The 16,210-nt window shown below is 39.1% G+C and overlaps 1 protein-coding gene across 1 annotated transcript in view; it reads left to right on the top strand.

Annotated features, from left to right (window-relative positions):
- The window catches only part of RELN (reelin), a gene marked incomplete at both ends in the record, with an annotated part of 292,747 nt that overhangs the window by 183,704 nt on the left and 92,833 nt on the right, over nucleotides 1-16,210 (top strand). The window contains 7 exons of the mRNA XM_080626620.1: nucleotides 1,672-1,784; nucleotides 3,465-3,673; nucleotides 6,637-6,765; nucleotides 7,898-8,007; nucleotides 11,027-11,093; nucleotides 12,033-12,266; nucleotides 12,854-13,015. Coding sequence (XP_080482746.1) covers nucleotides 1,672-1,784; nucleotides 3,465-3,673; nucleotides 6,637-6,765; nucleotides 7,898-8,007; nucleotides 11,027-11,093; nucleotides 12,033-12,266; nucleotides 12,854-13,015 — 1,024 coding nt within the window. The remainder of the gene's footprint in view (nucleotides 1-1,671; nucleotides 1,785-3,464; nucleotides 3,674-6,636; nucleotides 6,766-7,897; nucleotides 8,008-11,026; nucleotides 11,094-12,032; nucleotides 12,267-12,853; nucleotides 13,016-16,210) is intronic.

Here is a 16,210-nt window from a genome sequence, read left to right as displayed (position 1 = left end):
CAAACCTGGCCTGTCACTTCCCCTCCCTCCCTGTTGTCACTGCAACTGCACTAGTTCAGTGTTGCAACAGACCAAAACCACTGTGAACATGGTGGTGGCATTCAGTTCGTCACAGTGTTTTTCCAGAACTTCTATTTTGCACATAAAGGAAATTGCATGAGGTTATTCTGTCAACACCTTGTTTAAAGGAGGTAAGGATTTTTGCTTAAAAGTAGAGAATAATAGAATAATAAAGGTGGAAGCAGAGACTAGACTTGTGACCTCCACAAGCAACCTTTGGAATCAACAAGAAAAAACATACTTTATTTAATGAGTGAAAGACCTCATGTTTTTCTAAACTGTCACACATCTCTGTATATGAATTACTGATAAAGCACAGGAAAAAGAGGATGCTTTTTCCCAGTTCTTCCAAGCATTATAACACCTGCAAGAGAAACAGGAAAGAAATTTGCTCAACCTTCTGAACTTATGGGAGAAGTTGTCAGCACAGGCAGGCACAGAGAATAGTGGGATTCCACTTGAAAAATGTATTCTGTACATGCGTGTAAATTAAATAAATAATGGTTTAAACATTCAGTCAAGCAGAGCATTTTAATGGACACATGGATGTTCCTTATTACAGTATAATACACATCAAAGATGCACATCTTACCTGGTTCTCTAGACCAAGAACTGGCCATCTATAATAAAAAAAAAAAAAACTAACCAGAAAGTATTTCATAGAATCATAGAATAGTTAGGGTTGGAGAGGACCTTAAGATCATCTAGTTCCAACTCCCCTGCCATGGGCAGGGACACATTTCGTTTTTTCATAAGTACAACCTTTCTACTTTACAGACTTCTCAAAGAAGCTTTCTCATCCTGTTTTTTATAGTTTCTTTTGAATACCTGCAATGCTTTTAGTACAGGGAAATTGTTTCCTGTTTCAAATACAGATACTTTGTTTTAAAAACTTTTTTCCAGAACACCAAACCAGTGTGATGGTGTCCCTCTCATAAGGGTGATGTGGAACTTAGTGCTCATATTTGCCAAAAGAGTTGCACTTTCAGAGGTTAAGAAGTGTTTTGGGTTCTCCTGATACAAAGTTATTTCAAATGATGCCCCATTCCGGTGTGGTTTTGTGAGATATAATAGACTCCATCCGTCCCTTCCAGGATATAATGTAGACAGCAGAACCAGCAGCACAACAAGGTTCACAGCAGTCTTCCTCATTTCGTACTAAGAGCAAGTTCTTTGCTGATAGTCTGGCAGCCGAGAAGTATATAAGAAATCCTCATGTAAAATGTCTCTGGCTGCATGGAGTGCTAAATAACAGTTTACTGACAAGAACACAAAAATCAGAGCATTTCTGTGTAAATGGGATGTAAAGCATACAGATAGAAGTATGGCTTTGGGCACAGCATTTTTTATTAAAATCTTTTTGATAAGCTGATTAAGAGAGCTATTTGAGGTTTTCATTATTGTCAATGTCCTTGATCTCTGGCATGGTGTATCTGATGAAACAGTTCTTATACACTGTGTCCTTGGGGCTGGTGTTCTTTTGTTTCATATCCTAAGTTAAATAGTATCTGGTTGTAATTATTTTCATAATTATGGCTGCTTAATATGATTCCTCTTTCCATTAATAAGGGCTTCAGTTAAGTTTTTATCCCTCAAATATGTGTTGTACAGGGGGAACTTGTGATTCTGGAGAATCCCATGAAAATGATGTCATACTTTATGCCAAGATTGAAGGCAGGAGGGAACACATACCTCTTGATACCCTGACGTATGCTGCTTACAAGGTAAACCATCTTAAACAAAGTAGGTGGATGGGATGGAAAGATCAATCTATTTTCAAGTCATCACAACAATGCTGTATGTTGAATTCCAGAGGGACAGTCAAACATGACCTGCCCAAGCACATAAATCGTGTGCACATCTTGCAGTGATAGCATGCCTTTGCACCACGGGGTCTGCAGTTATTGCTGATTATTCTGCCCCTAAGCAGGACTATGGTTTTGGCTAGTGCTTGGGTAACAGGCACATGGGCAACAGGCACAAATCTTCAGCTGTCAGCTGAAAACTTTAGTGATAATATCTCCTCACAAACAATTACTGCTGCCTCCACTGAAGCTCCCGCTAGCCACTGTTTGGTACTCGGGAGTTATGTCCTGAGAAGGCCAGCCATGGTGGGATCAGTGGCTGGGAGGAGAGTGACTCGGAAATCCATGGATGTCTTTCCCATGCTTAGTGCAGGCAATTTCACATTTTGCACTTTTTCTTTCAATTTTAAATACCATTTTATGCCCTTTTAGAGGGCCTGCAGTGATGCAGGCATGAACTCCGCCACAGGAAGTGAATGCTGGCAGTGTGCACAGGCAGAGTTTCGTCTGCCGATAATGCACCTCCTTCCATCACATCCCAGTACCCTCAGGCAGGACAATAAGGACCTCAAGCTTTCTGTCAGAATCCTTCCTGTCTATAGCAAGAAAGCACTTAGGCCATGTCTGCCCTGAGTAACCCAGCCCTGAAGTGTCTTTATTCGGCTGCTGTAAAAAAGACAGCAAAAATTTATATTTAATACATATACACGTGTATTTATGCTAGAGACTGAACTGCAGTATGCTTATACAGTGCGTGAGAAACTTGGTGGTAAACATGCAGCTGATTTCAAGCACAGGTCTGTGTGCGTTTTCACTGCATTCAGAGAGCAAATGTTTACAGTAAGGCTTGGCCTGAGTTTGGTTGAGTCACTTGCATTGTTTCATTGTGCATGGCTTCCCTCCTTGCCTGTTTCTATGTGAAAGACTGGGTAGAACTTCTTAAAACTAAGGAAACTGTAATTGTAAAATAATAAAAAATTAATTGGGGAACTTGGGGAGAGATAGGATCTGGAATTACACTGAATTCATTGTGAAGGTTTTTCTTGAACAAGCAATTTTAAAGCTGACATCCTCTTTTGACATAATAAAGTTCTAATTGCGTTACTTTAAGACAAAGGCTAAGCTTCGTAAAGCAGTGCTCTCTTTTTTTTCAGCAGTATCACATCCTCCCTACATATGCCTGTGAACTCATGCTGCTACTCCATTCTCACGTATTCAGACTAGGCATGTCTGAATATCATCTTCCATTATATCATCTTCCATTACTAACAGCGCACTGACAAAATAAACCAGTGTTTTTCAGAACACAGAAGGTACAGCCTTTTCTGCAGTGTCTTTACATCCAAACAATCTGATCCCACTAAGGTGATAAGCAGCATTGGTATCCAGAGTGTTAACAGCTATACACATAATAATAATGTTTTTATTTGGGATCTTCTGTGGGAAAAAGTGGCTAACAAAGTTAACAGAAATAAAGCAAAAAGAAAATCGTATGTTTGGTTCATAATATTTGAGATTGCTTTTCTATTTTAAATAGTAACTTCTGACCTTTTTTACTAGTATTTGTTTTATTTAAGCCTGATTTAATTTCTTTTAAAGGTTCCATCTTTGGTTTCTGTTGTCATTAGTCCGGAGCTGCAGACTCCTGCAACCAAGTTTTGCCTGAAGCAAAAGAGTCACCAAGGTCACAACAGGAATGTCTGGGCTGTGGATTACTTCCACGTCCTTCCAGTACTCCCTTCCACAGTGACTCACATGATCCAGTTTTCCATCAATTTGGGTTGTGGAACTTATCAACCTGGTAACAGGTACAACTGAAGAGATCTCTCCTTTGATTATCAGCTTTCTATTACATTTTGGTTTATAGCATCTATATGAGTATTTGGAGTATTTGGATTTTTTTTTTTCTCAGGAAGAAGGAGCCAATTAATAATGAAAAATATAAGCTATACAAAAGTTAATGTTTCTCCTGATCTCCACAGGCCCAGATTTGTATCTCTCATCTGCAAAAAGGAGTCTATTAAATAGCTTTCCAGGTCAAACCTTGCTTTTCTTAGTCCATTATTCTGAAATACGCTCATGATTTCAGAATGACTTTTACTTCAGTTTCTAATGGATATGAGATTTACCTCTTAATACTACGTAAGGAGGAAGTATTAAAGGCAGTGGCAGAAACTTGCTTGCGGATCCCTCAGAGACTATTGATGCCACCAGCGTATCTAATTCTTGTAAGACTGGTGGTAAATGTTCTCCATCTTAATAACCATCAGTATGAAGACTTCACAGAACTCTTTCGCTGGCTTCACTTCATTAGGACATTAATTTTTTTCCATGGAGTGAAGGAAGAAGGCTCCATATTTTGTAGAATCATATACATGTTGGTTGGAATCATCTAGTGAAACCTGCTGTTGCAGCTGGGATTATTACCACCATAAGTCAGGTCAGCTATGGCTTTGCCTATCTGTGACTTGAAAATCTCTATGAATGGGTATTGGGCGACCTGCTAAAATGAAGAAGTGTTTCCTAATGTCCAGTACAAAACTCTAAAGCCATGTCTTCATGGCCATTGCCCTTTCTACTGTGCCTGCCAGGACTGAGGAGAGTTTGGCTCTGCCTCCCTTGTAAATGCCCTCTGCATCATCGCAGGTTTCCATAGCTCACCCCTCCTCACCACACTGAGCAAGCCAGATCCTCAGCCCCTCCTAGCTCAGTGCTTGAGGCCATCGGCATCTTCATGATCCTCTGCTCGACCTCTCCAGTTTCTTAACATCCCTCTTCAGAAAGGGACACAAAACCAAACTGTCCACTGTCCTTTTTTTACGTACATGTGAGACTGCGTATCCTGATATTTCATGAGGATTTAAGTTACTTTATATTCTTCTGGAGTCAAGAGTTTAAAGTAAGAGACTGTAAATGCTTTCACATCTGTGTTCCAGGGCATCTACTTCCAACTGGAAAGAGCTGCATTAGCACTGACAGTCCTCGCTGCCATGCAGGGCAGCAGAATTCAGTGAGCAGCAAAAATCAAGGCATTGCACTTACATTTGATAGGAAGGGAAGGCAGCAACGTTTTTCTGGATGGAAAGTGAAAACTTTGCCTGTAAACACTCCTGGGCTGTAAACATGTTATATAAAGTCTATGTCTCAGTCTGTTATCTGATGAGAATTAGTATATATTTTGAAAGATTAATATTCTTCCTTTGTGTAGACTATTTCTGAAGCAGAACTGAGCTTCTTCATAACAAAAGAATCACTAGGTCCCCATTATCTCTATTTGTATATCCGAAATACAGCAGCGTTTCCCATCTCCTGGTCTACAGCATTATTCATAATGCTTTCATTACTTCAGATGTGGGAGACTCACACTGAATATATGCAGTAAATATGACCCTCCAAGGTATCAGTACAGTTGAATTGGAAATAAATTAGTCGAAACCTGCATAAACTGTTTCAATACATACTTACCATATCCCAGTGATGGAACATTTAAATAAAGTAATATTGTCAGCAAATTATAATGAAAATATAAAGTTATAATCCAATAATTTAATATTAAGGTGATGAATTATTACTTTTATAATGTTCTACTGACATTACTTAAAACAGAATATTGCAGGCTAATTATATGGAGGAAATCACAACAACATTTCAGTAAAATGCTTAATCTGTAATAAATCAAGCACTTCCTATATTTCTTTTTCAAGCTCTTCAGAATGTGAGACATCTAAGGATTTCATTACACTCCTAGATTGTAAACAATGGGGTATTTTAAATATGCTGTGAAACAGGGAAGGCAAAATATCTAGCAAAACCTTTTTTAAAATTGAACTTGTCAATGAATTTTTGGGAAAATTTGGTTAATAACTTGTCATAGACTTGGTGAATTGTCTCATAAAGTTTTGAGTTCTGTAATGTCTGCACAAGGATGGTTTGGTTTACTACTAGTCTGTGAAACCAAAGAACAGCAGCCTTTTTTCAAACAAATCTGGAGTTTTCACATATAGTTATGTCACGGAATTCACAGAACATCACCACTGAGCACTGCAGGCTCTGTGAGGTGGGAGGAAGCCTCCAAAGACCCCCTATGGCTGGGCAACACAGAGACTCCCATGGCTCTCAGGGGCTCTGTCTTCTACAGGGGCTCTGTTCTTCTGCAGGTGCCCCCTCCTCTGCAGTCCTCACTGGGGGCTGGCCATTTTCACTGTTCCATAATGCCTTTCTGATCTCCATTTAGGCATGATGGGTGGAGGAGGCAAATGACTGAGGAGTCCAATTAAGTTAATATTTGTCAGCAGTGAAAGGGAAGAGCCGGCCAACGCATGAATAACCAGAGGTCTTTTACCACCTTCTGGAGAAGTAATGGTTAGCAGCTGGCAGTTATAAGTGTCCTCTGCTCACATCCTGCTGCCTAGCTCTGATTAATTCAAGTGTTCTCCTCATTATTTTTGAAACCATTGCTAGCTGAAACACAAGACTAGCATCAGCTTATTTAACAGCAGCAGCATAAAAATACTAGCTAGATGGTGGCCAAACATGGACCAGGTGTTCAGACAATCCTCAATATTTTTAAACACTCAGATTTATTTCATGTTCGCATTTTCAGGATTTTTTTAATGCAAAATCTGCTTCAAATTATTTCACGTCTCAGCATCAGTTATCAGGAATAGCAGATTGGTGTTTTCTCAGTGTTGGTAATTCTACATTGATAACTATGCCAAATATCTGAGGCTCATGGTGACTTACTCCTTTCCTTCCTTCATTGCGTTATCAGCGTCAGCTTGGAGTTTTCAACCAACCATGGTCGCTCTTGGTCCCTGCTCCACACCGAGTGTTTGCCTGAGATATGTGCCGGACCTCACCTCCCCCACAGCACCATCTACACCTCTGAAAATTACAGTGGGTAAGAGTGCTCTCTACAAAGCTGAGATGCAAGATTAGAGAAGTGAATTATAGGTGACAGGTGAAAGCAGCAAAGCACACAACCTCATGCCATCTTTCATTTTTTACTAGCTGAGGACAGCAAGGAAGGAGCGTTCTGGTCTCCCTGGCTGCCCAATAATGAAATTTGAAATATATGGGGCTGCTTCGGTGGTGTAATATTTTTTTCTGATGCTAAAGACAAATTACAAAATAACCCAGAAAACCAAACCAAACAACTGTGGGCAGCATGCTGGTAATTGTCAGCAAAGTTATACCTTGTCAAAGCCACAGAAGTTTTCTTCTCAGTCTGAGGAGCTATCAGTCAAAGCCATTTTTATATCCTCAAACATGTTCACTCACTTGGAATACTAATATTGAGTTAGTGAAGCACATTCTCTCTACTTCTGCAGATGGAGGCGGTTGTTAGTGTCACAAACTCATATCAACCCTTCTCTATTAAGTCTCTTCAGTACTGTTCTGACCATAAAATGAACTGTGACATCTTGTTGTGTAGTATGAGTCCCATGACTGTATACTTCTGTATACCAACTTCCACTGACACTTCAGGGCAGCAGGTATAACTATGAGGAGAAAGAAGCATTGCTATGACCTGGTGATGTCCCATTTCTGTACCACTTTCATAGGAACCATTATCCCTGGTGTGTGTAGGAAGTGTAGCCCCTGTGGATGATGGCCCAGGCCACAGCAGGCCAAATCCTCGTCTTGCCCCCAGGGGTTCCCACCTAACAGAGCTCAGTCATACTGAAAGGTTTAATTCAGTATGGAATTTAGGAGATGCCCATTGTGACAGAGAAGTCACTGTAGTGAAGCAAGTCAGAGTCTTTTCTGACTTCATGCACTCATATGGGGAAAAAAATGGCTGGGTTTTATAGTAATTATCATTCGTATATTGTATGAAAATATTATCAGCCATGTTTCTTTTTCATTTGTATTTCCTAAAGCTTCAGTAACTCCATTGCTTCATTTGAGCAGATTTTAGAATTAAAAATTCTAACAAAGCTTTCAGGATAAGTAAACACATCTGCAAAACATACAATTGCTTTATGACTATCAGTGTAAAATGCTAATATTTATGTTAATATGTATTTCAGGTGGAACCGTATAACTATTCCCCTTCCTAATGCTGCATTAACAAGTGACACCAGGATTCGATGGAGACAAACAGGACCAATCCTTGGAAATATGTGGGCAATTGATAATAGTTAGTATTCTTATCCGTGATCGTGAAACATCAGAAGAATACATTATTATATGCTGCTCCAAGGAAGTACATTTTTCCACAATCACAAATCAAAGGATTTTCTTTTTGTTAAATTCCTTTTCTTCTTATCTACACTTGGTAACAGGCATGTTTTGAAGCTAGAGGGGAATTCTGCCATTTGAAAACACAATAGCTTAGTAGATTACCCTTTTTTAATTTTCTATTAATTGAATGCTTTCCAGGAAAATATGTTGGTGGCAAAGGCTTAATATAACATTTCCTCTGACTGCTTACTTCTAATTACATAAGTAGGTACTACACTACTTTATTAAGGATATGTGATGCAGCGGACAAAGCAACAGTTACAGCATCTGGGGCATATTTTTCCTTCTGGACATAAAAAGCCTCTATAAAGCAATGCTGCTACAAAAACACTGACATAACTTTTACATTGTTTACAGGCACTCCAGGGGAAAGTACCATCTGCTTCAGGGAACTGTTCTTTTAGGAAAAGGAATGTAAGGCCAAGTGCAGAGGATAACCGGGGCCAGTCTTAAAAGTAAATACTTTTACATCACAAAAAGGCTACTTAGGGACACAGCACAGAATAGACACAATGTATGAAACACAGAAAGCAACATGATAGAAAATGCTAACTTACAGGTTCAGACTGAAACAGGGGAAGTTTAGATTAGATATAAAGAAGAAGTTCTTTACTGTGAGGGTGGTGAGGCACTGGAATGGGTTGCCCAAGGAAGTTGTGAATGCTCCATCCCTGGTGGTGTTCAAAACCAGGTTGGACAGAGCCTTGGGTGGCATGGTTTAGTGCAAGGTGTCCCTGCTCGTGACAGGGGGTTGGAACTAGATGATCTTACTAAGGTCCTTTCCAACCCTAACTATTCTATGATTCTATGTGAAGGTGCAAATTTTTTAGCTTGCTTGTTAGCCTTAAATGATTTGGGACGAAGTAAACTACATCCAGAATTTGTTTTGCTAAATGTGAGATGTAATGTAAAGATTTACCATGGTATACAATAGCCCATGAAATTCTGTAGTGATTCCCAAATATGGAGACTGGGAATGGTAAATAATTACATTTTGCAAAGTTCTTAAAATAGATTAATACCTAGTTTTGAAAAGAAAATCCTTGAAGCTGATAAGGTAATATCTCAAAAAATTTATGAAAACTCTTCTTTTAATCATATTAATGAGCAGTAGCATGATCTTAACATTGTGGATAGAGTATTAATGCTTGTCTTTAGAGATGATGATACACTTCAAAAAGAAAGTAAAATGAAGGGAAAATTAATGTATATAAACATAAGATGTCTGTAAATACCTGCAAAGATGATTTGCTACCTAACAAAATGCAAACCTGTATCGGACATGTGTGTTAGAGACACTTTTTGGAGATGCTCATAGATGTTCACAGAAACAAGAACAAGATGAAATCAACCCAAGAATCTAAATTCTTTACAACAAAACAAAACAGGATTTTGAAAATCAATGGACAATTCCTATATCTACATTACCTTTGCTTGTAGAACAAAATAGAATTCCATCAAAGAATTCTGCATGCTGCAGGATTTTTACCAACCATCTGTCTAAAAAGTGCCTGCTCTGAAATTCGTTTGAGGTGTAGAACCGTGATATGGGAATCAAGTGTCAAAGATGACCATGTTTCTGAAGTTTTGCAGGCCTCCTTTGTTGGGAACTAGGGAAACTGAAGCTTTACACTGTATTATAGGAAGACTTCCAAATACTGGCAAGCTACTCAAATTCTTGAAAACAGGAAAATTTTCAAGGATTCAGCACTCTGACTTTTAGCTTCGCAACTGTTTCTTATGTGAATTAAGTTTTAAATGAAATCTGGAAGCTGGCCATCTTTTAGAAACACTGGAAACCTGCCAATTTCCATAAAGCTTTTTTCATTTTGAATGACATCATTACATCTTTAACCTTTCTACTTTTACCACCCCCTCAAAAAGACCTCAAAAGACACAAGTAAATCAAACAGAACAGAATTTTTGCACTCTGAGAAGTGAGAAAATCTAGAAATCACATGAAATCTGATGGAGACTTAGTTACAGGGAGTAGCTAACGGGAATTTAGTGTGCATCTGCCAGGGAGTATTGACACACTGCTATGATGGGCAGCATCATAAAACAAGGAGAGGGAATAAGTACTGCTTATTATAGATGATCTCAAATTGGTGGCTATTTGGATGACGTTCCAAAAGTCACAGAGCAAGTGGATAACTCCAAGTAATCAGCATTATTTAACAGAAAAGATGACACTATTCATGGTTGAGGCCTGTTTATTATGTTGTATTGACAGAACATTGCCAGCAAGTTACCGCTTTGGGCTACACCCAGATTAATGTGTTTGATCTATACCAAGAGTAGAGTTTCTTTATAGCAGTGGGAAGAGATGTAGATTATACTGAGATTTGCTTATCTTCCTGTCCTTATATTTTTCACAAAATATCAACACAGTTGGTTAGGAGTCATTGGAGGAAGGTGAAGTAAAAGACTAAAGCAAGTCTGGAGTATTTTTGACCACATAAAATTTGGAATTTTATTCCATTTGAAAGAATCAGTGAAAGTGTATGTTATTTGTTACTTAAAGCGTATCAGGGGCAGTTCTAATTCCAGGAAGTCCAGTGAAGTTGGGTTAGATCTCTGAAATAAAATGAAGAAAAGGAAAGGCAAGAAAATGGTCAATGCATAGCAAATCATCTGATCTCACGTTCTTAGAAAAATCAGGTACATTGATTGAAACATCACTAGTGTCTCATGCCACAGATAGATACTACTCATTAAATAACAAATTATCCCTGGCTATCCTTGACACAGTCAGATACATTTTATCCTTTTGTAGACCTCTTCCAGCCAGTGTGGTTAAGATAAATATGTCTGTATGATCAGATCTGTGATCTGGTGAATACTTTCTTGTATTCATCGTATTCTGTTTATCACGTAACATAACCCTTCATTTAACTGATTTCTTTTCTCTGCAGTTTATATTGGTCCATCTTGCCTCAAATTCTGCTCAGGGCGAGGACAGTGTACTAGAAATGGCTGCAAGTAAGAGCTGTAATTCAGTACTTGTATTTAATTTCTGTCACATTATTCACTTGATGATCTGAAAGTTGAAGTGATTTTCATTTCATTCCTTGCTTTTTGAGATGACTAAATGTAAAACTAGGCTAGCCCCCAGAATGCATAAAGCTCATTGGAGAGCTAAAGATCAATCTTTTTAAACAGTAGCATAATTAATATTCTTTAAATAATTTTCTTTCAGGAGAGAGTCTAACTTCCAATTCACCTTAAAATGTGCTCCATAGCACACTGAAATGTCAGTGATCCATGCTTTATACTGGTTTTAGAAGTGGTTTAGCACTATATGACTTCTATATTAAATTATGGGAAAGAATCACAATTTTCATAGTTCTAATGCTCCATAACCTGACAGACCTCAAGGACAGAAGGTCAACACTCCACTTTTTTCTGGAAGTCTGGCTTGTTAAAAGGGTTCCACCCTGAAAAGTAGAGTTACTTACTCAAAACCAGTAAGCACATTCAAAGTACTGGTGCAACTATTTTTAGGTATTAATAAAAGCATGACACAAGCGGATTTCTGTTCTGTTACTCAGTTCCCTGTAATCACATCTGACATGCTACAGATAAAAGCAAATTAATCGTTTTACATATGAACAGCTGTAAATTATGTCAGGAATATTCTTGTTCCAAAACTGAATACAAATATTTCTGTGTTGTGTGTTACGTGTAGATTGGTGGGGTGTTTATAACCAGGATTTTTTTTTTAGATTGGAAAAGTAAGTACTATCTAAAAGAAAGTCATTGGCTATGCAATACCTAACTACAGTCTAATATTTGAGAGGGACGTTTTAGGCATCTTCAGTTCATGGGCAACTGCAGCTACTGTGTTGTTTGCCAACAGGTTGGTTAACCACAGGAGAAGATGTGTCATTAACTCCACTGTTCAATCTTCCTCACCTTCAGGTGTGACCCTGGCTTTTCAGGGCCAGCATGTGAGATGGCATCGCAGACCTTCCCCGTGTTCATCTCAGAGAGCTTTGCCAGCTCCCGCCTCTCCTCCTACCACAGCTTTTACTCCATCCGAGGGGCTGAGGTCAGCTTCGGTTGTGGGGTCCTGGCCAGCGGCAAGGCCCTGGTCTTCAACAAGGATGGGAGGCGCCAGCTCATCACCTCCTTCCTTGACAGCTCCCAGTCCAGGTGAGAGGAAAAGAGCAATGCTATGAGGCAAAGAAATTTGGGAACCCCTCCCCTTCCAGCTACTGCCTTGTGTGCTATTGAGGCAGTTGTGTTAGCAGGAAGGAAAGTTTTTTAAATACTCCTAGTTCTGTATTTCAGTGTTGATTTCATAGTCTTGCCTTTTGTCTTCCTGCTCTGTAAACAACAGAGCCCAAAACAGACTGGAGGGAAGTTATTGTACAGCTCAGATGGAAAATATGAAATGTTAATATCAAACCTGAGTGTCAAAGCCAAGTGCTAATTAATTATTTATAAGGTTGTGTTTATTTGACAGCTTGTGGCAGCTGATTAGATCTATTCACTATCTCTCCCTCCCCTTCAGTGCCTGATAAATAATTGAATGCTGTAATGACTGGCATTTTTTAACTATATGTGCCACACTGCATTACTTGACAATAACAACAAACTGCACGTACAAAACCCCGTAACTAATATTTATCAAAATTTGTCTAGTTTGAGAAGATCTGAAAACAATTTGGTTAGGGAAACAACAAACCAAAACACTATGCAAATGGTACCGTATAAATATATGTGTAATTCTGATCCAGGTTTCTGCAGTTCACACTACGCCTGGGCAGCAAGTCAGTGCTGAGTACCTGCAAAGCGCCTGACCAGCCCGGAGAAGGAGTGCTGCTGCACTACTCCTATGACAACGGGATTACCTGGAAACTCCTGGAACACTATTCTTACCTCAACTACCACGAGCCAAGGTGTATACATAAATATTATGAGGAATGTTATCTACATGCAGTTAATGTGGGTAGTGGTAGTCATTACAATGCGGAAAGTAAGTACATCTGCCCACATGGTGCAGGAGTGAGTAAGGCAGTTTTAAGGAACACTGAAAGTTACTGCTTTTCCTTAAAAATTTGCAGCTGTTCTGGGCATTTCCCATTTTTGCCTGCTTCTGTAAAAATGAAATCAGGGATTTAACAGCATTTGAGTCACAGGTGGTATAACAAGCTGGGGCAGTGCAGGATGAGGGGTAGAAATGTACTTGTGGGAAATAGGAGCATGTCTCTTCCTATGGAAGCAGCCACTTGTGAAGAAAAATTAGCGTAACTTATTTGTAGCTTTGAAGCCATAGGTACCTTCACTACACCATCCTCTGGGATTAGGAGTTTGCAGGCAGTGCGGGACAGCAGAGACAAAATCTGACCATGAGGATCTCTCCAGGTCAGTAGGGAAATTGAGCCTACTCCCATTAGGAAGGGCATTACATGACTTTGTGCCTGTGGGTTGGACTCAGTGCCCTGGAGGACCTGCTGGTGACTGTGCCTGGGAATTGTACAAATCACAAGGAAGCTGAATCAAGAGCCCATCTTACTCATCAGCACCTATGTTTGGCATCAGATTAGAGAGGAATGTATCTGACTTATTTAGAGAAGAAGGTATTCTTTACTGTAACATTTGTAAGACCATCCACCAATTTTACTAAGGCAATGTAAAATTGGGAGTCCCCATGAGCATACCTGTACCACAAGCCCAGAACAATCTGGACTGGCACTGCACAAGCCCACTCAAACCTGGAAGCATCCACCTTTTACAGGGTGCTGCAGCAGAGCTAATAAATCCCAGTGAAAGGAGATGCTCTGTAAACGGGCACATGACAGGCAGAGCCAACAGTGGTATTGTGGGTCCCATCCCAGCAGGTCAGTTCCTGCTCTGGAGCTGTTTTGCACTGGGTATTGCCCTGCATCCTCTTTTCTACCCATCCACCAAGCTCCAGGATAATGCCTGTGTCAGCCCTAGGGGTGGGAATGCAGATAGCTTGCAAGTCACTTCAGTGACGTGTAACCTTATATATATTTATGGAGCTCAGATCAGCACATTTAAAAAAATAATTATTACATTTCCTCATCTTGTTAATGACTTGGTACAGAATTACAATATACAAAATGTGATCAAGAATATCCTTAATGAAGAAAATTTAATGAAGAAATCTTTTCTAATGGAAGAAAAACCCCTTGTAATATTAAATATATTTCCCAGGAGCTATAAGAAATACTCAAAAATCTGAGAAGAATGACCATATTTGGTAGAAGTATATTGCGTGTAGACTTTTAATTTCTGAAGTTTTAAATGTTTCCAAAGGAATGATCCTATGAACTTGCACATTCATAAGCCTTCTTCAAAATTTCCTTTCCAGTCCTTTATTATAGTCACATATATATTTTATATGGCCCTGTTTCTAATTCTTGGTTTCAAGATTACAGCTGTAGGAATTATATTTCCCTAAAGGTTTTTAATATATAGCACTATGAAATTTTTATAACAAAAAGGAAAATACACATTTTGGTGACTGATTTTAATGAAGTTTAAGATATAAATGTAGTGAATTATATTGATGCCGGAGACTTCTTTTGCTTTCTGAGATTAAGTACGAAGCACAGTTTCTGTTGTTCTGACTCAGCACAACGTACGTAGATTAGAAAGGTTTTGCCATGGGGTATGTATAGTCCACTCTGGGTAGATAAAAAAATGACAGACATACAAACCTGAAGATAATGCTGGCAATAATTATGATTAAAACATGAAGAAAGCTTCACCTTTTCGTATTATGTTGTCTGAAAATATCAGCATTTTTGGTAACATAGATGGACTACTACAAAGTTTGGCAATCAATCTGTATCCAGAAATCTAATTAATCTTCAGTCATACAAAAAATAATTACACATTTAATGTTCTGCTGAAAAGGTGCATTTAATCTGCTAACATTTGACAGCTGCATTTTTCTTCTGAGCGGAACAGCGGTGGCTTTTCAATATTAGGTATGCGCATAGCTTGAAAGAATGAGATCAGAGCAAAGGTCTCCCAGCTGGTTTTTAAGAAATCTAATGGTAGCTGGTAATGTTAGTAGGAGCACTTTTCTTCTCTGCAGCAGAAAAGTCATTAGCAAGAATCCCCCTCCCTCTCTATCTATCTCCAACAAATCAAAGCCAGACAGGAGAAGCTGTTATAACTGGAGATGTAGTCGGGTTCTGCATACTAACATATGTGCCATATACACTGATTTACACCACCATTTTTAAATTGTGTTTGCTTAATCCCCTGGGATGAGAAATGTATTTTAACATGTGTTAAATATTTTAACATCCGATAGGTATGTCAGTGGTGTGTGTCATGATTTAGGATTTTCTGTAAATTACTGTCACTGAGAATTAGTGTCCATGTGGGTGAGCTTATGAGAGTTGAGAGTGAAAGGGAAGACATCAGAGACAGCCACCAGCAGAGAAATATGCCCAGGCTTATAGCAGAGCATTAGCTCACACAAGTGCCAAGTGCTTCACGGTGTACACTAGATACAGTGCTCCTCCTAGCCAGGATTTCCTCAGGTTCGCCCTACTGAACCATCAAAGACAAAATCCATCAATTCCTTTCAGCATCAGTAGCAATTTAGTGTCATTTGTGCCTTAAAAAAATGACTGAAAAAGCCAGAGTTGTTATTTATTAGGGAACCCTTGGTAAAAAGAAAGTCTGTGTAGTTTATTAACATGCTAGAGAGCAATGGGGCTTGGTTTTTCTCTTAGAAGGGTATGAAGTGGTTCATGCATATTTATTTGAGTGGTAAAAGAAATGTATCTGCCATACATAAAGTGTGTGCACTGCTGGTCCCTTGCCACAAGGACACAGCAGCCATTACCTCTGGCTGTCCCTCGACACTGCTCTTTCCAACCTACAACTGGCAGAAAGCAACTCCTAGAAATGCCAGCCAGGTTTTGAGCACTTCCTGTCTGTTTAGCCAAGCCATTCGATTTTTTGATTTCTAATGCATTAACATCATCTTCTTTAAAATCAATGTGACATTAAACAACACTATTATAGACGTACTTTTTAAAAGGACAGTTTAGCAAGTAATTTTTAAGACTGGTTTTGCAGTAAGAGCACCGTAGGCACAAGACTGC

The sequence above is a fragment of the Psittacula echo genome (genome assembly GCF_963264785.1).
Source record: "Psittacula echo genome assembly, chromosome: 1".
NCBI lineage: Eukaryota > Metazoa > Chordata > Aves > Psittaciformes > Psittacidae > Psittacula > Psittacula echo.
The sequence above is the reverse complement of the archived record's forward strand: the minus strand, read 5'-3'. Positions and strand labels throughout refer to the sequence as shown.